General features: G+C 51.6%; 1 protein-coding gene across 6 annotated transcripts in view; it reads left to right on the top strand.

Annotated features, from left to right (window-relative positions):
- The window catches only part of TRRAP (transformation/transcription domain associated protein), an 89,277-nt gene that overhangs the window by 60,047 nt on the left and 11,169 nt on the right, over positions 1-18,061 (top strand). For 3 of the 6 annotated variants that reach the window (XM_061153683.1, XM_061153682.1, XM_061153680.1), the window contains exons 51-63: positions 81-227; positions 1,340-1,459; positions 1,676-1,963; positions 2,100-2,237; positions 2,868-2,980; positions 3,371-3,506; positions 6,294-6,485; positions 8,901-9,096; positions 9,735-10,000; positions 10,554-10,654; positions 14,141-14,342; positions 15,514-15,678; positions 17,035-17,125. In XM_061153683.1, the coding sequence (XP_061009666.1) occupies positions 81-227; positions 1,340-1,459; positions 1,676-1,963; positions 2,100-2,237; positions 2,868-2,980; positions 3,371-3,506; positions 6,294-6,485; positions 8,901-9,096; positions 9,735-10,000; positions 10,554-10,654; positions 14,141-14,342; positions 15,514-15,678; positions 17,035-17,125 (2,155 nt within the window). Of the gene's footprint in view, positions 1-80; positions 228-1,339; positions 1,460-1,675; positions 1,964-2,099; positions 2,238-2,867; positions 2,981-3,370; positions 3,507-6,293; positions 6,486-8,900; positions 9,130-9,734; positions 10,001-10,553; positions 10,655-14,140; positions 14,343-15,513; positions 15,679-17,034; positions 17,126-18,061 lie in introns of all 6 variants that reach the window. The other 3 variants (XM_061153679.1, XM_061153681.1, XM_061153678.1) reach the window with 1 other exon arrangement.

Below are 18,061 nucleotides of genomic sequence, written 5' to 3'. Positions count from 1 at the left end.
ATAAGTTTATAAGAGTTGTGTGTGTTGATTTTCTTTAACTATTTGACCTTTTGGTTTGCATATTTGTTTTTTGTATTTAGGATGTAGAGATAGATATTGAACTGGCTCCTGGAGATCAGACCAGCACGCCCAAAACCAAAGAGCTGTCTGAGAAGGATATTGGAAACCAGCTGCACATGTTAACCAACAGACATGACAAATTTCTTGATACGCTCCGGGAAGTGAAGGTCTGTACGAATTTGGGGGAATGATTGTGGCTTTCCTCTCCCCACCCCAAATATTTTGAACAATCCATGAACCCACGGACTCCCCCATTCATAGCTCGAGGCGAGCATTTCTGTGGGCAGGTCCTGTGGCCTTTGAGAGCTTTGGCCTCTGCTGTGTTAACGTGGAGCCAGGAGCCGCCTGCCCAGCAGGCGCGGAACAGCCGTGTGAGGGCAGCCAGGCTGGTTTCATCTCGGCGTCCCATGCAGGGCAGCCTGAGTAGCAGACAGGAGCATTCTTCCCTGGAACGTTTTCTCCCCCTCCCTCTGGAATGTTCGTATCCCGGGCTTGTGGTTTGGGGTTAGGTCCCTTCCTGCTCTGCCCTTGGGTGAAAGGAACGGCATGATCTTGACACATGTGTCTCTGTCTCTGCCGCAGGGCCCACCATGGGCTGGCAGGCGTGTGCCCGAGCCCCTCTGCGCTGGCTGTGTGTGGCTGTGTGGGGAGGTGGGCTTCAAGCTGCCAGAAACTTGACTGAGAAGCTCACACCTCAGGGACAGTGGAGCTGTGGGCAGGGGCAGCTGCGTTTGTGAATTTGATGGGCCCGTTGGGGCCTCAGTTTCCAGCTCTGGCCCCGGTTGTGGGGTGTTCTGGTCCAGTCCTGTCCATTCCAGTCGCTTCTCCATCTGTCCACTGTTCATTGCAGAGACTCTGACCTCTCATGGTTCCTGATTTCTTCAGAATTACACTTGTTGGCCAATAACATATATCCTATGCGTATAGTTCTCCTGTTTCCCCTGGGTATCTTCAGCAGCCTTTGCTTTGATGGCATCTGTGTATCTCTTGCTTGCCCTTTCCGGGTCAGCGTGGTGTTCGTACTTCTCAGATACGGTGAAATCAGGAATGTTAGGAGGTGCCCTGGGAAGTTAGACGTGTCGTCGTGTCACTGAGCCCCTTTCCCGTGTCCGTGCCAGCTGCTCAGCACAGCAGGAGGGGTCCGTGGTGCCCAGAGCTTGTGTTTGCCTTTGGCACGACATCTGTTGAGGTTGTGAGCGTCAGGCAGTGGGCAGCGTCGGGTAGAGTGGGGGTCCTGCGTGGCGAGGGCCGGGCGCCAGACGGGTCTCTCTTCCTGCAGACGGGAGCCCTGCTGGGCGCCTTCGTCCAACTCTGCCACATCTCCACCACGCTGGCTGAGAAGACGTGGGTCCAGCTCTTCCCCAGGCTGTGGAAAATCCTGTCTGACAGACAGCAGCATGTGAGTCTGTGCTTTTTCAAATCCTCTTTCAAAATGCAATTTTAGCTTTTGAGGAGTGTTTGCAAAAGAAACTCTTGGTTAGGTTTCAAAGGCTGAGGAAACTAGCGTTTCCAAGCGTGAGTTATCACACCCATGCCAGACGCCGGGGGAGAGTGCGAAGGTGGGCTGGTTCTCGCACGAGGCCCCGGCCAAACCCAGCCCGCGCTTGGGTTTCAGGCTCTGGCGGGGGAGATCAGTCCGTTCCTGTGCAGCGGCAGCCACCAGGTGCAGCGGGACTGCCAGCCCAGCGCCCTCAACTGCTTTGTGGAGGCCATGTCCCAGTGCGTCCCGCCCATCCCCATCCGGCCCTGCGTCCTCAAGTACCTGGGCAAGACCCACAACCTCTGGTTCCGCTCCACCTTGATGCTGGAGCACCAGGCCTTCGAGAAGGGGCTGAGTCTGCAGATCAAGCCCAAGCAGACGGCTGAGTTCTATGAGCAGGAGAGCATCACTCCACCCCAGCAGGTGAGGCCGCGCCTCCGCCGTTCACAGGTCCTGATGAGCACCTCCCCGGTGGCGGCAGATGAGGGGCCATGAAGTCGCCCTGTTGGGGAAACACGCTATTCCTCCCCGAGCACTCAGAGACCGCGTTCTGTTCCAGGAGATCCTGGACTCCCTTGCGGAGCTCTACTCTCTGCTGCAGGAGGAGGACATGTGGGCGGGCTTGTGGCAGAAGCGCTGCAAGTACTCGGAGACGGCCACGGCCATCGCCTACGAGCAGCACGGCTTCTTCGAGCAGGTAGCACTGCTGGGGACCCTCCGGGCCTCGTGGGCGGTGGAAGGCGCTCACAGAGGTGCCGTGGTATCGGGGCCTCAAGGCGGTCCCTGTCTGAATAAGAAGTCTCCTGACTTCTTGGAAGCATGTACCTGCCCCACACAGGCTCTTAGAGTCAAGGCTCAGTTTTGGAGGCGTGAACACCCTTGAAGCTTGGTTCTAAGTCCTTTACTCTCAGTGTAGTCAGTGCAGGTGCTCTTCATCCGCAGTCCTCGGTCCCGTTGGGACTGGTAGGGAGGTTGTGTTCAGCGTGTGAGTTTAGTTCCCCCGCCATCCTTGCTCGGCAGTGGGGTCACTGAGCAGGAGTGGCTGCAGCCCCGGGTTGGACGCCGAGCCACAGAAATTCCAGAGGCAGAGGCATGGCCGTGGCCTGGCTGCCACCGCTGATGGGTGGAGACCTGCGCGGAGTCCTGCGGCTTCTGCTCGGGGCGGGGCCTCAGGCACCAGCTCGTCCACTCTCGTTCTCTGAGTGGAGATCCTGAGAGCCTGACACGGCCCCAGGTCTGCGATCCAGCTTGCCCTAAGTAATCGAGCAGTGGTCGTGCAGAAGTTGCTAGTTAAGCAGCAGTTTGAAAGCATTATTAATGTTTACAGGCGCAAGAGTCCTATGAAAAGGCAATGGACAAAGCCAAGAAGGAACACGAGAGGAGCAACGCTTCCCCCGCCATTTTCCCAGAGTACCAGCTTTGGGAGGATCACTGGATCCGGTGAGCTGAACGGGAACATGGTCAGGAGTCACTGAAGGGAGCCAATGGAAAGTCTGAAATTTCCTCTAACAAGTATTTTTAGAAAGGGGCCTTGCTGCTTTCTTTATGGCCCCACGAAGAAAAGTACAAACAAAAATCTGCAAACAGCTGATAAAGGCTGAAGTACTTGAGTGTGTGTTGGAGAAACTGACCGAGTCCTGCCTCCACTGGGAGGCTCTGCTCTGCTGTGGGGGTGCAGCTCTTGCTGCTTCAGGGGGACCCCTGGCTCAGTGCCCCGGGCACCGTGGCACCCCTTAGAAGCCCACCCTGCTCTGTGGGGGTAACATTTTTTCCTTTCTATGGAAAGGAGTGGTTTAAAATCATGAGCTCAGGGCGATCCTTGGCCTCTAGGTGTTCCAAGGAGCTGAACCAGTGGGAAGCCTTGACGGAGTACGGCCAGTCCAAAGGTCACATCAACCCTTACCTGGTCCTGGAGTGTGCCTGGCGGGTGTCCAACTGGACCGCCATGAAGGAAGCCCTGGTGCAGGTGAGGACCCATCCCGCCCCCCGCCTGACCTGTCCACGCTCAGGGTACAGTCTCTGTAGGCACGGGGGACCCTTTCTCCAAAGCCCGGAGCCTCTGGGGGTCTCCCTTCACTTGAGTCACGCGGGGCACCTTGGCAGATAGAAGATAGCTCCTGGGAAGTAAGGGTTCCTTTTGGTTTTCACGAATATCTTTCATGAATCTGCGTTAAATGATAACTTAGTTTTAGTTCATCCTTCAGTTACAGTGAGTGTCAGGTGTGGAGACTCTGGGCTTTATGAGAAACTGGGAAGAACAGAGGCCGTTTTCCTGGTGGATTTGGTCAGCAGGTGTGAGTGTAGTGCAAGTGCAGGGCCGGGCTGTCAGTAAAACTCGCAGGAAAGCGGTATCACGTTCAGAGCGTATCTTGTGTTACGGAAGTGGTAACGGTGTCGTGTGAGTGAAGTCGAGCCCTTAGCTTGGTTGGGCTGCACGTTTTTCAGAAGTTAAACTCCATCTGGAGGAGTTCAGTGTGAGACAGATGAGTGGGCACCGAGGTGCACGTCTCTGGCCCTGGGAGCCTCTGCGGGGCGTTGGCAGCTGGGGTTGACGGCCCAACTCCGCCGCCCGAGCCCACGTCCCGCCGGCACTTCGGCCTCCGCTGGCGCAGCCGTGCCCGTGGCTCGCTTTTTTCCCTCCTGTGTCTCTCTCCCCCGGCGCCCCTGTCCTGCTCAGGCTTTGACCTTTGCTCTGGTGTCCGTCACGGGGCTTAGGGTTTATACTGCAGTCCCGCGCTCACCTTGCCCCTTCTCCTGGTAAGGGCCTATTTAGTCACACCAGTGGTTTTCCTTATTTGATGTGTAGGCTCAAAGCGCACGGAGGTTACAGGCCACTGTGTTTGAAAGGATTGACTTAAAACTTTACCTGGATTGTGGCTCCCGTGCTTATTTCGCCACTGCTGCTGCTTTTGAACAAAATGCGGAAGGTGCAAGAACCGAAATAGTCACAAACCATTAACTACAGGGAGGTTATAGAGCCCAGGATCTGGACTTAGACTGGGATCTGGGAAATGGCTTCTCTGATGCAGGGAGTTTATGTTCCTCTGAGAAGTAAACCAGTCAGTGTGTAGGTAAACAAAAATAGTTTACTGACAGGTTGCATTTACCATTGGTTCTCCTTTTTTAAAAATTTATTTTTAATGTCCTTTCTTTATTCTGATAAATATTCCACTTTATTTTACATCAATATAAAAATATTTATAACTCACTCTAATGTTTCTTTCTCTCCTTTTCGAGGTCTCACTTAGCAGGATATGTGCAGTATCATACTGACCACAAGTCTGACAGATGAGTTTCTTCTTTTACAAGTTCTTGATTATTTTCCCCCAGTTTTAAGGCACTTACTGATTGGAAAAAGTTCAAAGTATTAATGAGCATTATGGGTAATCTGCAGTAAATTAATTTTAAACGTTTTTGATCGTACTAAATTATTTACTCATTTACCAGTACTTCAAAAAAAGCTTTCTCTTCTTGTGTCTTGTGATTACGGGGCTGCTTGTAGTAGTACATTTCTTGGTTTGATTTAATAAATCAGGTAATATTTTTCAGCAGAGGAAAAATGAGATGCTTTTGTTCTTAATGTTCCAGACAGTAGGTGTGATTGAACGAGTCCTGTCTTAACTAGTGTTTAAGTCCAGAAGATGTGAGATGATAGGTTGTGATCAAAAAGGATTCTATAGGAAGCAGTTGTGTTCCCAAGTTTGCCTCCCTGAGTTTCTCCTTGGGTTACTGAGAACCAGGCGGAGTCATGGACATGACTGTGCTCCGAGGTCAGATGTCAGCAGACAGGACCGGTGTCAGGTCAGCGCGTCGTTGTCACCATCACTGCCCTTTCCCCCTCCAGACTGAGAGCCACGCGGCTCTGATATCTGTCATTTCTGTCGTTGCTTCCGAATGAATGTCCTACTGATCTTGTTACAGCAAGTCCTGTAAAATTCTTTCAAGAACATCTCTGTGTTCTTTCATCTTATATACAAAGAGGTTATTTTTGAAAAGACTTTAATTTTTTTTGTTTACAGTTTTTAAAATGCTCTGTCAAAGGCTGATAAGATACAGTGAGTTCTAACACCTTCTTTAGAAGGTGGCGGGCAAACGCAGGGGCTTTCCAGGGCCCACCTGGAGCCTCCGCCTGGGCTTCGGGAGCAGACGTGATGCTCTGGACTCCGTCGTCTTCATCAGTAGAGCTGACAACCAGGATACGAGAGCGATCTGGGGAACATTTTATAGTGGATACTAAATGTGGACTTAAATGACAGTAAAGTTTGTGAATGTTCACTCATATTCTTAGAAACCTGTCTTCTGCTTCTGTATATAATGTGGAGCAAGTTAGACTGATTTCTCAGGATAACAGTGTGAGTTGGAGACAATTCAAAATTATACTTACCAGAGTGGAGATGAGCACATATTTAAGCCTTTTGAAATTCCCTGGCCAACTTTGTAGGTTGTTCATCTCGTCTGTCGTAACAGAGTCTTATCTGTTTCCCCTCTTTGGAACTACAAGTAATCTTAAAGCAAGGAGCCTGTGGTTAGGCCTCGTAGCCAGAGAGATTGGCCACGCTTTGGTGTTTTGGAAAAGGGGAGTGTTCAGAAAAATATGTAATATATGACCTCTCCAGAGAAAACGAGTGTCTGTTTATAGCCTAATTGCACTTTACTGCTTTGCATAAACTGGCTACCAAAAAGTTGGCTTTTTGATTCTGCACCGAGAGGAAGTATACCCACTGCCTCCGTGTGATGCTCTTCCCCTCCCCAGGTAGAGGTGAGCTGTCCGAAGGAGATGGCCTGGAAGGTCAACATGTACCGTGGGTACCTGGCTATCTGCCACCCCGAGGAGCAGCAGCTGAGCTTCATCGAGCGCCTGGTGGAGATGGCCAGCAGCCTGGCCATCCGCGAGTGGCGGCGGCTGCCCCACGTGGTGTCACACGTGCACACGCCTCTGCTCCAGGTGGGGCCCTTCCGGGGGCGGGGGGAGCCTTCTCCAGGGGGGGCCCTTCTCGGGGGCGGGGAGGGGGGATAGCCTTCTCCAGGGGTGGGGGGGGGAGCCTTCTCCAGGTGGGGTCCTTCTCCGGGGCGGTGTGGGCAGCCTTCTCCAGGGGTCCCCTTCTCCAGGTGGGGGGGTCCTTCTCCAGGGGCATCCCTCCCGGCAGAGCTCCTCCCGTCCAGGCTGAGGGCTGTGAGCAGAGCTGCATGGCAGAGGAAACTCCTTCCCGCCGTCCTCTCCCCTGGCCGCCCCCCCCCGCACTCGGGCTCGGCGAGAGGACGGCCAGAGTCAGAAGGGCGAGGACTGCAGTGTGGCGTCCGGTGTTTGGGGCGTCGGGGTCTCAGTGACGGAGGCCCCCCTCGGGTGGCTGCGGTGGCCATCGCTCCTGCTTGGGGAGCGCCCTCTGACGCCCACCATGCCAGCCTCGTGTGATGCCGCTGTGCAGTCTGAGCCAGGGCTCTCCCTCTGAGACCCCAAGGCTGCACTTAAACAGCCCGTGCTTGGCTTCTTGCTTTGTGTTCCGTCCTCACTGTCCTGACTCGTTGCCCCACACGGGCCGCCGGGCACTGACTCCCCACAGCCCCTCGTGCACGCTGCCCCCTGCGTGGAAATTCCTTCTTCCCACCCTCGCGGCCCCTGTGTGTGTGCACGCGCACATGCATGCAGATACACGCACACACCCAGGGCCGTGCCAGCTCTCGACCTCTTTTGTCTGGAGTCTGGTGCAGAGCAGCTCCCAGTGTGGCTGAGTGAGGGAAAACTATAGGCGGCTGTTTAACAGTAGTGCAGAATGCTCATGCTTTTTTTCCTCTAGAAAGAGCAGTTCTGAGACTTAAAAAAGCTACATTGATTTGTATAGTGTGGTTTTTTAAACTATGTAGTTATTTATTAATACACTTAGATTATCTTGTCCTTTTCATACTGAACCAGAAGCTCAACAAAGCAGTTTTATCTCCTTGTTTTGATATCTTCCCTTTTTGTATCTGTTGTTTTGGGCTTGAAAGCAGTATATGTTCAGTAGAAACCATACTTCGATGCTGGATTTGGATGTTTTTCTGGACCAGCATGCGTGTATGATGCTCTCTGGGCGGCAGCCCCGAGCATCAGCGCCTGGTCAGCCGTGAGATCCTGACGGTGGACGGCTGCCTGCTGATGGCCATTCTGCTCTTCATTTTCATTATATGAGACAACCACTTCATTATTAAACAGGCCTTGTGTTAGGTAGTGTGAGTGTTCTGGGCACATTCAGGGAGGCTAAGCTAGGGTGTCTGGTAGGTTTGGTGTGTTAAATGCATTCTCAACTTGAGATATTTTCAACTTATGATCAGTTTGTTGGGACATGACATCATGGTAAGTTGAGGAAGATCAGTGCTAAAAACTAAGCCATACACTTGAAAGGTTGCTTTCAGTGATGTTTTAATTCTACTTTGGTAAAGCTGTTACAAAACAAATACCCCATAGTTCTGTCTTCGGTAAGCTTTTGGTGGGAGGAAAGATTAGATTAAGGTTTCAGAAATTTGAGTGTAATGAACTAAACTTGAAGTATAGATACAGAGGAAGGTGTGAATTCTTGTAGACAATTTTTAAAATTAAGAGCAAACAAAAGGATACTGTGTCCTGAACTTGGTGCTATGTTTGGGGGTTTGGACAAATCAGAGTTTAAAAACATTTCTCCTTGAAGAGTTAGGCTGGAGAGAGAGGACATATCCGTAAGAAGCCAAGTTTTACGGGGGCGTCTGTGACTCGGTGCCATGTGAAAACAAACACAGATAAACCCAGGATTCAGAGAAGGGAAGAATCCCTGTGGGGAACGGAGGGTGAGATTTGACAGCGTGGGAAAAGGCTCAGAGCTGCGCCCCAGCCCCCACCCCCAGCAGAGAGGGTCTCCAGAGGGCGCCGCACGTTTGCAGCCAGCAGCATGTGTTGGGTGTAAAGGGTGGGGGGGCCTGGACAGATGGGTATGCAGATGGTGAGAATACACGTGTCAGCCGGGAGAGAGCATCAGAGCCGTGTTTGAGATGATTGATGGCCCCGAGGTTCAGATGTTGACGGAGGAAAGCTTGAGGGCAGGAGGCGTTGTCAAAGACCTGCTGAGAGCCACACCAATGGGGGGCAGAGGGAGGGCAAGCGTGGACCCCACTGTTCTCCAGACCCTGGTGTCACGGCAGGCGGAGGTCTTAGAGTGGGGCAGGGGGTGGCATCCCGAGAGGCATGTGTGAGGCGTGGGATAAGTCAGATGCCGCATCTGAGCAGGTCCCAGAGCATCCGCTTGAATCCTGAGCCCTTCACAGGAGACGCTCCCGGTCAGCTCTGGTTTGCCTTCCTCCTGCAATCCTAGCGCCCTGCTCACTGTGGAATCTGTCACCCTGGTCCCCTTAGGCAGCCCAGCAAATCATCGAGCTTCAGGAGGCTGCTCAGATTAACGCAGGCTTGCAGCCCAGCAACCTGGGGCGGAACAACAGCCTGCACGACATGAAGACGGTGGTGAAGACGTGGCGGAACCGGCTGCCCATCGTGTCCGACGACCTGTCCCACTGGAGCAGCGTGTTCATGTGGCGGCAGCATCATTACCAGGGTAAACCCGCCTGGTCCGGCATGCCTCCACCATGTAATTTTCCAGACACCCACTGTTCTGGTTTCATGTCTTGGCTGTGTTTTTCTGTTCGTTCTTTTTTTGTTTGTTTTTTCTTTTACCGAATCTTCTGTTTCTTGGCAGGTGTGATAGAGGTGGTTGGTATGACGAGGGTAAAGATGAAGGTGGTGAAAGAGGGGAAGAATTTCCCTCCCTGTTCCCTTTCTCCACCCAGGACAGACTTGCTGCCAAACAACTGCCTGTTGGCACCAGGGGTGTGGACCAGTGGGATAAGAGCTCTGGGTCGTGGCCCTTTTGTTCTGAAGGCCCCCCCCCAAGACCTGCTCTCGGGGGGCCGTGTGGAACCTTGCTTAGCTTCCCTGGGCCCCGCTGCTGCTTTCCCTAGACCTGCCAGGCCTCTTTTTATCCAGAGCAGCCTTAGCCAAGAGGGTAACTCTCAGCTGAGGAGCTAGTGCTTGTTAGAGCGTCCTTTTGACGCAGAGTCTGAGGAAGAGTAATGTGGGTCGATGCAGAGCTTCCCGTTTCCATAAGCCACCCTGTGTCTGTCTTTCATTTTTTATTTAAGCCTTAAACTGAGAAATGTCTGACATGGACTGAAGTCTCACTTCTTTCCTCCCCAGCTATTGTAACTGCATATGAAAACAGTTCTCAGCACGACCCAAGTTCAAACAATGCTATGCTTGGGGTTCACGCGTCGGCTTCAGCGATCATCCAATATGGAAAAATTGCCCGGAAGCAGGGCCTGGTCAATGTGGCTCTGGATATATTAAGTCGTATCCACACCATTCCAACCGTCCCTATTGTGGATTGCTTCCAGAAGATTCGGCAGCAGGTCAAATGCTACCTCCAGCTGGCAGGCGTCATGGGCAAGAACGAGTGTATGCAGGTAGGGTGCCGGGTAGACCCAGTGCCCACCCTTGCCCTGACAGTGAGGGCTCCCGGGCCAGCTCCTGGTTCAGACGACAGGGAAAGGGACTGGACCTCTACAGGACTCCTTGGTCTCGGGGAGCAGTCCTGCCAGAAGGAGAAAGGGACACGAAGCCACTTGAGTATTTGAAGTATATGCCACGGTCTCTATTCTGCCATATACTCTTGATAATGTAGTTATAGAACAGAAACTAAAAATTGCAGGACTGTGAGGGTATATGGTAGATTTGGGCTATGTTCAGAGGAATATTAATAATAAACAATGGAACAGATAAGATAATGTAAAGCTTTGGAAAAAATAATACCATTAAGGTGTCTGGAACTGAATTTGTGTTTAGTGATGCAGTTTAAATACTCTCTGTCAGTCAACAAATATTCAAGGTAGGCAAGCCTTGTCAGTTTAAAATACATTTGTCAGTGACCTTTAGGACTTAACTGCCTGGATCAATATTTTAATGAGGTTTTCAATGATTGTCTAGCAAGTTCAAGAAGCTTTCTGTTTTTACAAACAGGGCCTTGAAGTTATTGAATCTACAAACTTAAAATACTTCACAAAAGAGATGACGGCTGAATTTTATGCACTGAAGGGGATGTTCTTGGCTCAGATTAACAAGTATGTATGTTACATAGGTGGTGGGTGAGAGAAAGACTCATCAGATTATTTAGTTGTTTGTAACTTAAAAGCAATGTGAAGATGAAACTAGAAGTTGACATGAGTTGGCGTCAGTTGTCAGGGATGGTGTTCAGCTTTTGTATCTCTAGCAACGTAGTAACTTGCAGCAGGATCAGAAAGCTGGCGTGAGTGTGGTGCTTTTTAACCACGAGTCGTTTGACCATGGACCTGCCAATAACAGATTCATCGCCCCATTTCCTTGTATGCCATCTTGGGAACAGAGTTGATTCCTTTTCTGGAGATGATTCTTGCTTTAGAGGAAGGGTCGGTCAACTGGAAAAGTGTGGTGGGTCCTCAAAAAACTATAAACGAAGAATTATGTCCCAGCAATTACACTGGGATTTATGCAAGAGTTGAAAACAGGAACTCAAGGAGGTAGTCGTTCGTGAAGGTTCACAGAGCCCTGTTTACAGTAGCAGAATACTGAAACAACTCAGACGACTGGATAAGCAACATGCGGTGTGTGCCAACAGTAGAATAGTACTCAGCAGGAAACAGAACGAAGTGGTGTTTCCTTTAATACGTTGCTGCGCTTAGTCGCTCAGTCGTGTCCGATTCTTTGTGACCCAACGGACTGCAGCTGCCACCTCCTCCGTCCCTGGAATTCTCCAGGCGAGAACACTGGTGTGGGTTGCCACGCCCTCCTCCAGGGGATCTTCCCAACCCAGGGATCGAAGCCAGGTCTCTGGCATTGCAGGCGGATTCTTTACCATCTGAGCCACCAGGAAATAAATAACTTTTATTTACTAGTAAGGAGTAAAAGCCTTTTTAAATGGGAAGTGACCCCTTGGACGACCTGAAAATCCCATGCTCCATCTCAGACAGAGTGGGCCAGGCTTTCTGTGGTGAGCAGATTGTGTGATGAAGAACATTGCTGAATTCTCTTCTGAAATCTTTGATCCAGGAATTCAGCCATGGCTTATATGTGGACAGACATGAGTTTTATAATGAAAGCTCAAGCACCGAATAATAAAAAATACAACCATGATTTTTAAAACCATAGGATATTCCATTTCGACGATGCTATGGCTATGGTAGTCTGAATTTTTTCTTATCTGTTGAAACTATTGTATCAAAATTACTGCAAATAAGGCTGGTAAATCTGAATTCAAATAGCAGATTCTGTGACATTTTAGTCAATGATTTATTTCATGCTTTGAAAATGTTAGCTTCCCTGGAGAAGGAGATGGCAACCCACTCCAGTATTCTTGCCTGGAAAAGTCCATGGACAGAGGAGCCTGGCGGGCTGCAGTCCATGGGGTTATATGACTGAGCGTGTGTGTACGAGGGTGGAGGGAGATGGGTTAGTAGCAATAAAGTGGTGGAACTGAAAAAAAGAAAAGAAAATGTTACCTTCATCAGAAGTGTGTTTAATATTTTTTCTTTGAAAGTGAAGCCGCTCAGTCGTGTCCGACTCTTTGCAACCCCATGGGACTGTAGCTTACCAGGCTCCTCAGTCCATGGAATTTTCCAGGCAAGAGTACTGGAGTGGGTTGCCATTTCCTTCTCCAGTGCATTTTTTTCTTTACTCATTTATAAATTCCATGTTAAGTTTTACCTAAGCCAGTCTGATGCTTGCTGCTGCTGCTAAGTCATGTCAGTCGTGTCCGACTCTGTGCGACCCCATAGACGGCAGCCCACCAGGCTCCCATCCCTGGGATTCTCCAGACAAGAATACTGGAGTGGGTTGCCATTTCTTTCTACAGTACATGAAAGTGAAAAGTGAAAGTGAAGTCGCTAAGTCATGTCTGACTCTTCGAGACCCCATGGACTGTAGCCTACTAGGCTCCTCCGTCCATGGGATTTCCCAGGCAAGAGTACTGGAGTGGGTTGCCATTGCCTTCTCCCAATCTGATCTTAAATGATTTTAAATGTCAACAGTATTAAAAATATAGCTAACATTTTTCTAAACGATTAAAGCTTTGCACCCCTTCATTTTGGGTTTCGCTGGTGGCTCAGATGGTAAAGAATCTGCCTGCAATGCAGGAGACCCAGGCTCGATCCCTGGGTCGGGAAGATCCCCTGGAGGAGGAAATGGCAACCCACTCCAGTGTTGTTGCCTAGAGAATTCCATGGACAGAGGAGCCTGGTGGGCTACAGTCCATGGGGTTGCATAAGAATTGGACACAACTGAGTGACTAAGACACACACATTCCGTTTCATTTAATCATGAAATCAAGTCCTTGCAGTTCTCCTACATACCTCTCAAACACACCCACCCCACACGCACTTGTGACTGCCTCAGTTCAAGCCTCCTAACTGCCTCCAATTTCTTCTCTCTCCCACACATTCTCAACATGGTCACGAAGTGGTCAGATTTGTGTCTCAGAAGGATCACCCCACTCTTCTGCTCAAAACCCTGCCCTGGCTCCTCACCGTGCCCTGGTCTCACGTTCGTGAGCACAGTGGCCCTCAGTGATCTGGCACGCACACCCACCTCTCCTGCACCTCTCCTGTCCGGCTGTGAGAACTCTCTGCAGGACTCCGCACGGCCCCCCTTTCTCCAGGACCATCCTTTCATCCTGAGTTCTGGTGAACTCCCATCATCCTTCACAACCCAGCTCAAACATGACTTCTTTCTAAGGCCTTCTTAAGCCCGTCCAACTCCAAAATTAATGACTCCCTCTTCTAAATCTTGTAGCATACCTTTTACTTACCACTTGTATTGTAACTATTTGTTTCTATCCTTGCCTTTTCTATATCACTGTAAACGTTTTGAGACCATGAAAGCGGTTTTGTGTTCGTTAAACCAAATTGTCTTTGCTTCAACAGTCTGAGTAATTGGGAGCAGGGATGGGATGTTTCCAGGGCAATTCACAGTGGCCGAGATGCCTCTGCTTCTGCACAGCAGACGTAAACCTCATGTTTCTTTAATCACAGGGTTCACCAGACCTGCTTGGATTAACGTATATAACACAGCTCTTAAATATAGGTTGAGTGTTTCTGACTTTGTGCAAGATATGTACATTAGTTGCTAAGTCATGTCTGACTCTTTGGTGACCTCATGGACCATAGCCCATCAGGCTCCTCTGTCCATGGGATTTCCCAGGCAGGGATACTGGAGTGGGCTGCCATCTCCTTCTCCGGGGAGTGAAGTGTTGACCTGAACGTCAGCATGGATGAACCTCAAAAACACTTGAGGCTGATTGAAAGAGTTTAGACACACACAGTCACTATCTGTGGGTCCGTTAGTGTGAGATGTGCAGTGGTCAGTCCATTGAGACACAGCAGCAGTAACTCCTTGGGTGGTCGCTGGGGGCTGGGGGCGTTCGGTGCTTCCTTGGGGGTGATGACAATGTTCGCAGCCTCTGTAGAGGTGGTGGTCACACAGCATTTTAAATGTACCAACTGCCACTGCATCAGTCACTTTAAAACAGTTGGTTTTATATTCCGTGGTGTTCACCGTCTCGATCTGTGTCCCGCCAGGTCTGAGGAAGCGAACAAAGCGTTCTCCGCGGCCGTGCAGATGCACGACGTGCTGGTGAAAGCCTGGGCCATGTGGGGCGACTACCTGGAGAACATCTTCGTCAAGGAGCGGCAGCTGCATCTCGGGGTGTCCGCCATCACCTGCTACCTGCACGCCTGCCGGCACCAGAACGAGAGCAAGTCGAGGAAGTACCTGGCCAAGGTGAGGCCGGAAGAACTCGCTCTAACCAGAGGCCTTCCTGGGAACCTTTAGTTTGGATGGAAGTTCAACGACCTGCTGGTCTGTGCTGGGCATGAGGAACCACACAGAGTCCATAGGTTCTGATTAAAGCTGAAAAGTGGAGGCCTGGACGGTCTTGGGGTCAGAGGACTTCTCGGCGGCAAAACCCAGCCTGCAGTGTGGGTGGGTCTTAGGACTAGGTCCGGTGTGGCTGTGGACCTCACACTGGACAGGGATTCCTGCAGACTGCAAGGGCTCTGCCGGGAGCGCTCCCTGCTGCGCGCCTCAGACTCTGACCTCACCCGCAGGGACCGCGCACACAGGCCGGAGCCGGTCAGCTCTGGTCACAGGTGACGCTGAGCCCCTGGGCTCCTGTGGGGGGCGGGGGGGGGGGGGGGTCGTCCCGCGGAACCCCACTGCAGCGCCGGGCACAGGGCTGTGCCCACGTGTGCCCAGTGGGTGGGCGCTCGAGCCCGAGCACCCTCCCCAGCCTCGCACCGTCTTGGCTTCCCCAGGAATCACATCCGTACAACCCAGAATCCATTCTTGCAGATAACTTAAGAATAGGTTGTTCCGCTTACTTTGCCCAGTAAAGGTTAGGAGTTTTTAGAATTCCTTAATTTAATATCAGAGTTTGGATTGAACATCCCAGTAGTGAAAGCCAACTGTAGACACAGACTGACCGTAATAATACCGAGAAGCCGCCTCGCTGCCGGAATCCAGGTGTGCTTTCTTGTAGATGAAATCGTTTCAGACGGCTCAGTAGAGACCAGACTGCCAGCAGGGGGCAGCCTCACGCTGGAGCGGGGGTGGGGTCCTCTGAGATCTGAGCGGAAGCCCATTTTGTTGTGGGGAGATCGCAAGTATGGGTAACAGGCTGGAGCCCCTTGGGGTCCACACTGACCACCGCTAGCCAGCTGACCAGTTAGTAGTTGGCATTAAAGCTAAACCTTGATGAAGACTGTATTTAAATTCTCAGCGTTATTTATCTGTAAGCTTTATAGTGAAGTTTCATCATACAGTTGGGCCTTTTGTCCATGTTTTCCCACGATGCCAGGAAAGGTGCCCTGTGTGATGGTTTAACGTCGGGGGAACGTCCCCTGACCGGAACTGGAGACTCTGGTTCAGCTCTCTGACTTCCCTTCTGTCTTAGGTGCTGTGGCTTCTGAGTTTTGACGATGACAAGAACACCCTGGCAGATGCCGTGGACAAGTACTGCATCGGCGTGCCGCCCATCCAGTGGCTGGCCTGGATCCCACAGCTGCTCACCTGTCTGGTCGGCTCCGAGGGAAAGCTGCTTCTGAACCTGATTAGCCAGGTGGGAACTGCAAGTCCTCTTTGCTCACGAAAAAAAGCGTTTTCCTTTCACATCCTTTGGTCCAAGAGAGAAAACGTGCACGCTTAGAGTTTTGAAACCGAGTCAGATGGTGGGCAAGTGTACACAGTTAGCTGTCACTTACAAAGCTCAAGTGACAGCAGCTGAGGACAGCAGGGCTGGCGGGCAGTGATCCGCTGGGCTTACAGCGTCGCGATGCTACCTCTTCCCTTACACACGTCACCGCGTAAGATACACGTAAAGTATGCCTTCTGTTAAAACGCAGATGGCCTGGTGAGCACTCAGGTTACTGACCGAGCGCGGGTGTGCGGTCATTGCTTACGGCTGACTCCCCATCACGGGCTGGACTGGGCGCTCTGAGCCCCAGAAGAAAGCTCAGTGGGCTGTGGGGCCTGTTGCTTTGGGTCCGGCTGTCCGGCTGCAGCTGTTGGAGGCTGGCAGTTGTGTGCCCTGGGGCAGGCTGGGGGGATTGGGCCTGTAAAAAGGCTGTCGTGACCCCTGTTTGAGGTCGGCTCCAGATTGTCCTCCTCCTACGGAGAGGCCAAGAGGTAGGGGAGGGACCTGAACAGGGGACATGTGGATACAGTTCGGTCTGGGATTGGTGCCTCTGATGGTGCTTTGTTTTATAAAAGTACGGAGTCCTGTATGTAACTTTTCACATGTGAACCTGTAACCAAGCGCCCGGGGGCATGCTGCTCACTCGTCGTTCACGTTCAGCATCTCCACGGCACCCAGAAATGCTCTCATTCTTGCCTGAGCGCTTGCGGCTATGTTCTGGGTACCGGTACTTCCCTTGGAGTTGATCTGTCAAAAACGTAGATTCTGTTTGGTATCATCGTTCACTGGACATCTCTTAACATATGTTAGCTAGCCTCCCTGTGGCCAGTGGCCAAGCTGGGTAATGTCTGCTCAGCCCTTCTGAAGGAGCCGTAGAGCTCTAGTTGACCAAAACTGGCATTTCTTACCTAAAAGAAAAAGGCCAGTGCCCTGCATCCTAGAGTTACGCAGAGTGAAGTGACTCGCGAGGGAGCCGCGCGTCAGCCCGCTCTCAGTTCTGGTGAATGAAGGCTGCTGGCATGTTGTGTTCCCCGTCATCGGCCTGAGATGCAGGCACGCGAGTGTCTGTCATCCTCAGGTTAGATCAGATGACAGTGAGGTTGCTCTGCCAGGAAGAGTCTTGGGTGGGCGAGACGGATGGAATACACCAGGCTCCTGGGTCTTTTCAGGCTAAACTGGACATTGGACTTGCTATTCAGCCTGGCCTCCTGTGTGTACTAAGTCAGTGGCGCCGGCCAGGTGCGGGCCACGTCCCACTCACGACTGACTCTCTCTGAGCAGGTGGGACGTGTGTATCCCCAGGCTGTATACTTCCCCATCCGGACCCTGTACCTGACGCTGAAGATAGAGCAACGGGAGCGCTACAAGAGCGGTACGTCTCCGGGGGGCAGCGGCCAGGCCGCGGGGCTGGGTCCCCGGGGCGTCCGGCGTCCCACTGTCACCGGCACACACCCACCGGCAGCTCCCCTCCAGCCCGCGGGCCCGTCTGTGTCAGACGCTGGGAGGTCACCCGGGCAGGAAGACGAAACCTGACCTCCTGCGGGTTGCTGGCTCTCCTTCACCGTAGTGTGACAGGGTGTTCATCCACTCCAAGTGATTCCATCATAAGTAGGAAAAATGTGTGAAACCCGGGTGGCTCAGCGGTGAGGAATCTGCCTGCCGAGACAGGAGCCACAGGTTCAATTCCTGGGTCGGGAAGATGCCCTGGAGGAGGAAATGGCAACCCACTCCAGGATTCTTGCCTGGGAAATCCTACAGGCAGAGGAGCCTGGCTGCAGTCCTTGGGGTTGCAAAGAGTGGACACAACTGAGTGACTAAAAAAACAGAAGTTGAACTTATTAGTTATAAATGCATCCTGATAAACAGTACAAATGTCACTTACTGTGTTGTAAGGAATAATACCTTCAGCTGTCAGAAGAATCCGCATAGAAATCAGTCTTACCTGGGATTTTCCTGGTAGTCCAGAGGTTAAGACTTCGAGCTCCCAGAGCAGCAGTCATGGGTTTGATCCCTGGCCGGGGAACTAAGATCCCATTCCCACATGGTGTAGCCTAAAGAGAAAAAAACAAATCGATCTTAACCAAATGTAAAAACATTCAAAATAGAAGTTTTTGGTCTGTAACGATCACCGTGGTACGCAGAGAAGTAACCTACCTAATGGTTTCAGTTGCCCTGTGAGCATGGTGCTCTGTAAACAGGTAACGCACCGCTTGCTTCTGCGTCTTTAATACGTAGACACGCTCACTGCGAGGCCAGAGCCTTTCCAGGAAGGTGACTCCCTCCTCCGGACAGTGGTGGCAGCTCCTGG

This window comes from Dama dama, chromosome 10 (assembly GCF_033118175.1).
Source record: "Dama dama isolate Ldn47 chromosome 10, ASM3311817v1, whole genome shotgun sequence".
NCBI classification, from domain to species: Eukaryota; Metazoa; Chordata; class Mammalia; order Artiodactyla; family Cervidae; genus Dama; species Dama dama.
This window is presented reverse-complemented; position numbering and strand designations above follow the sequence as displayed.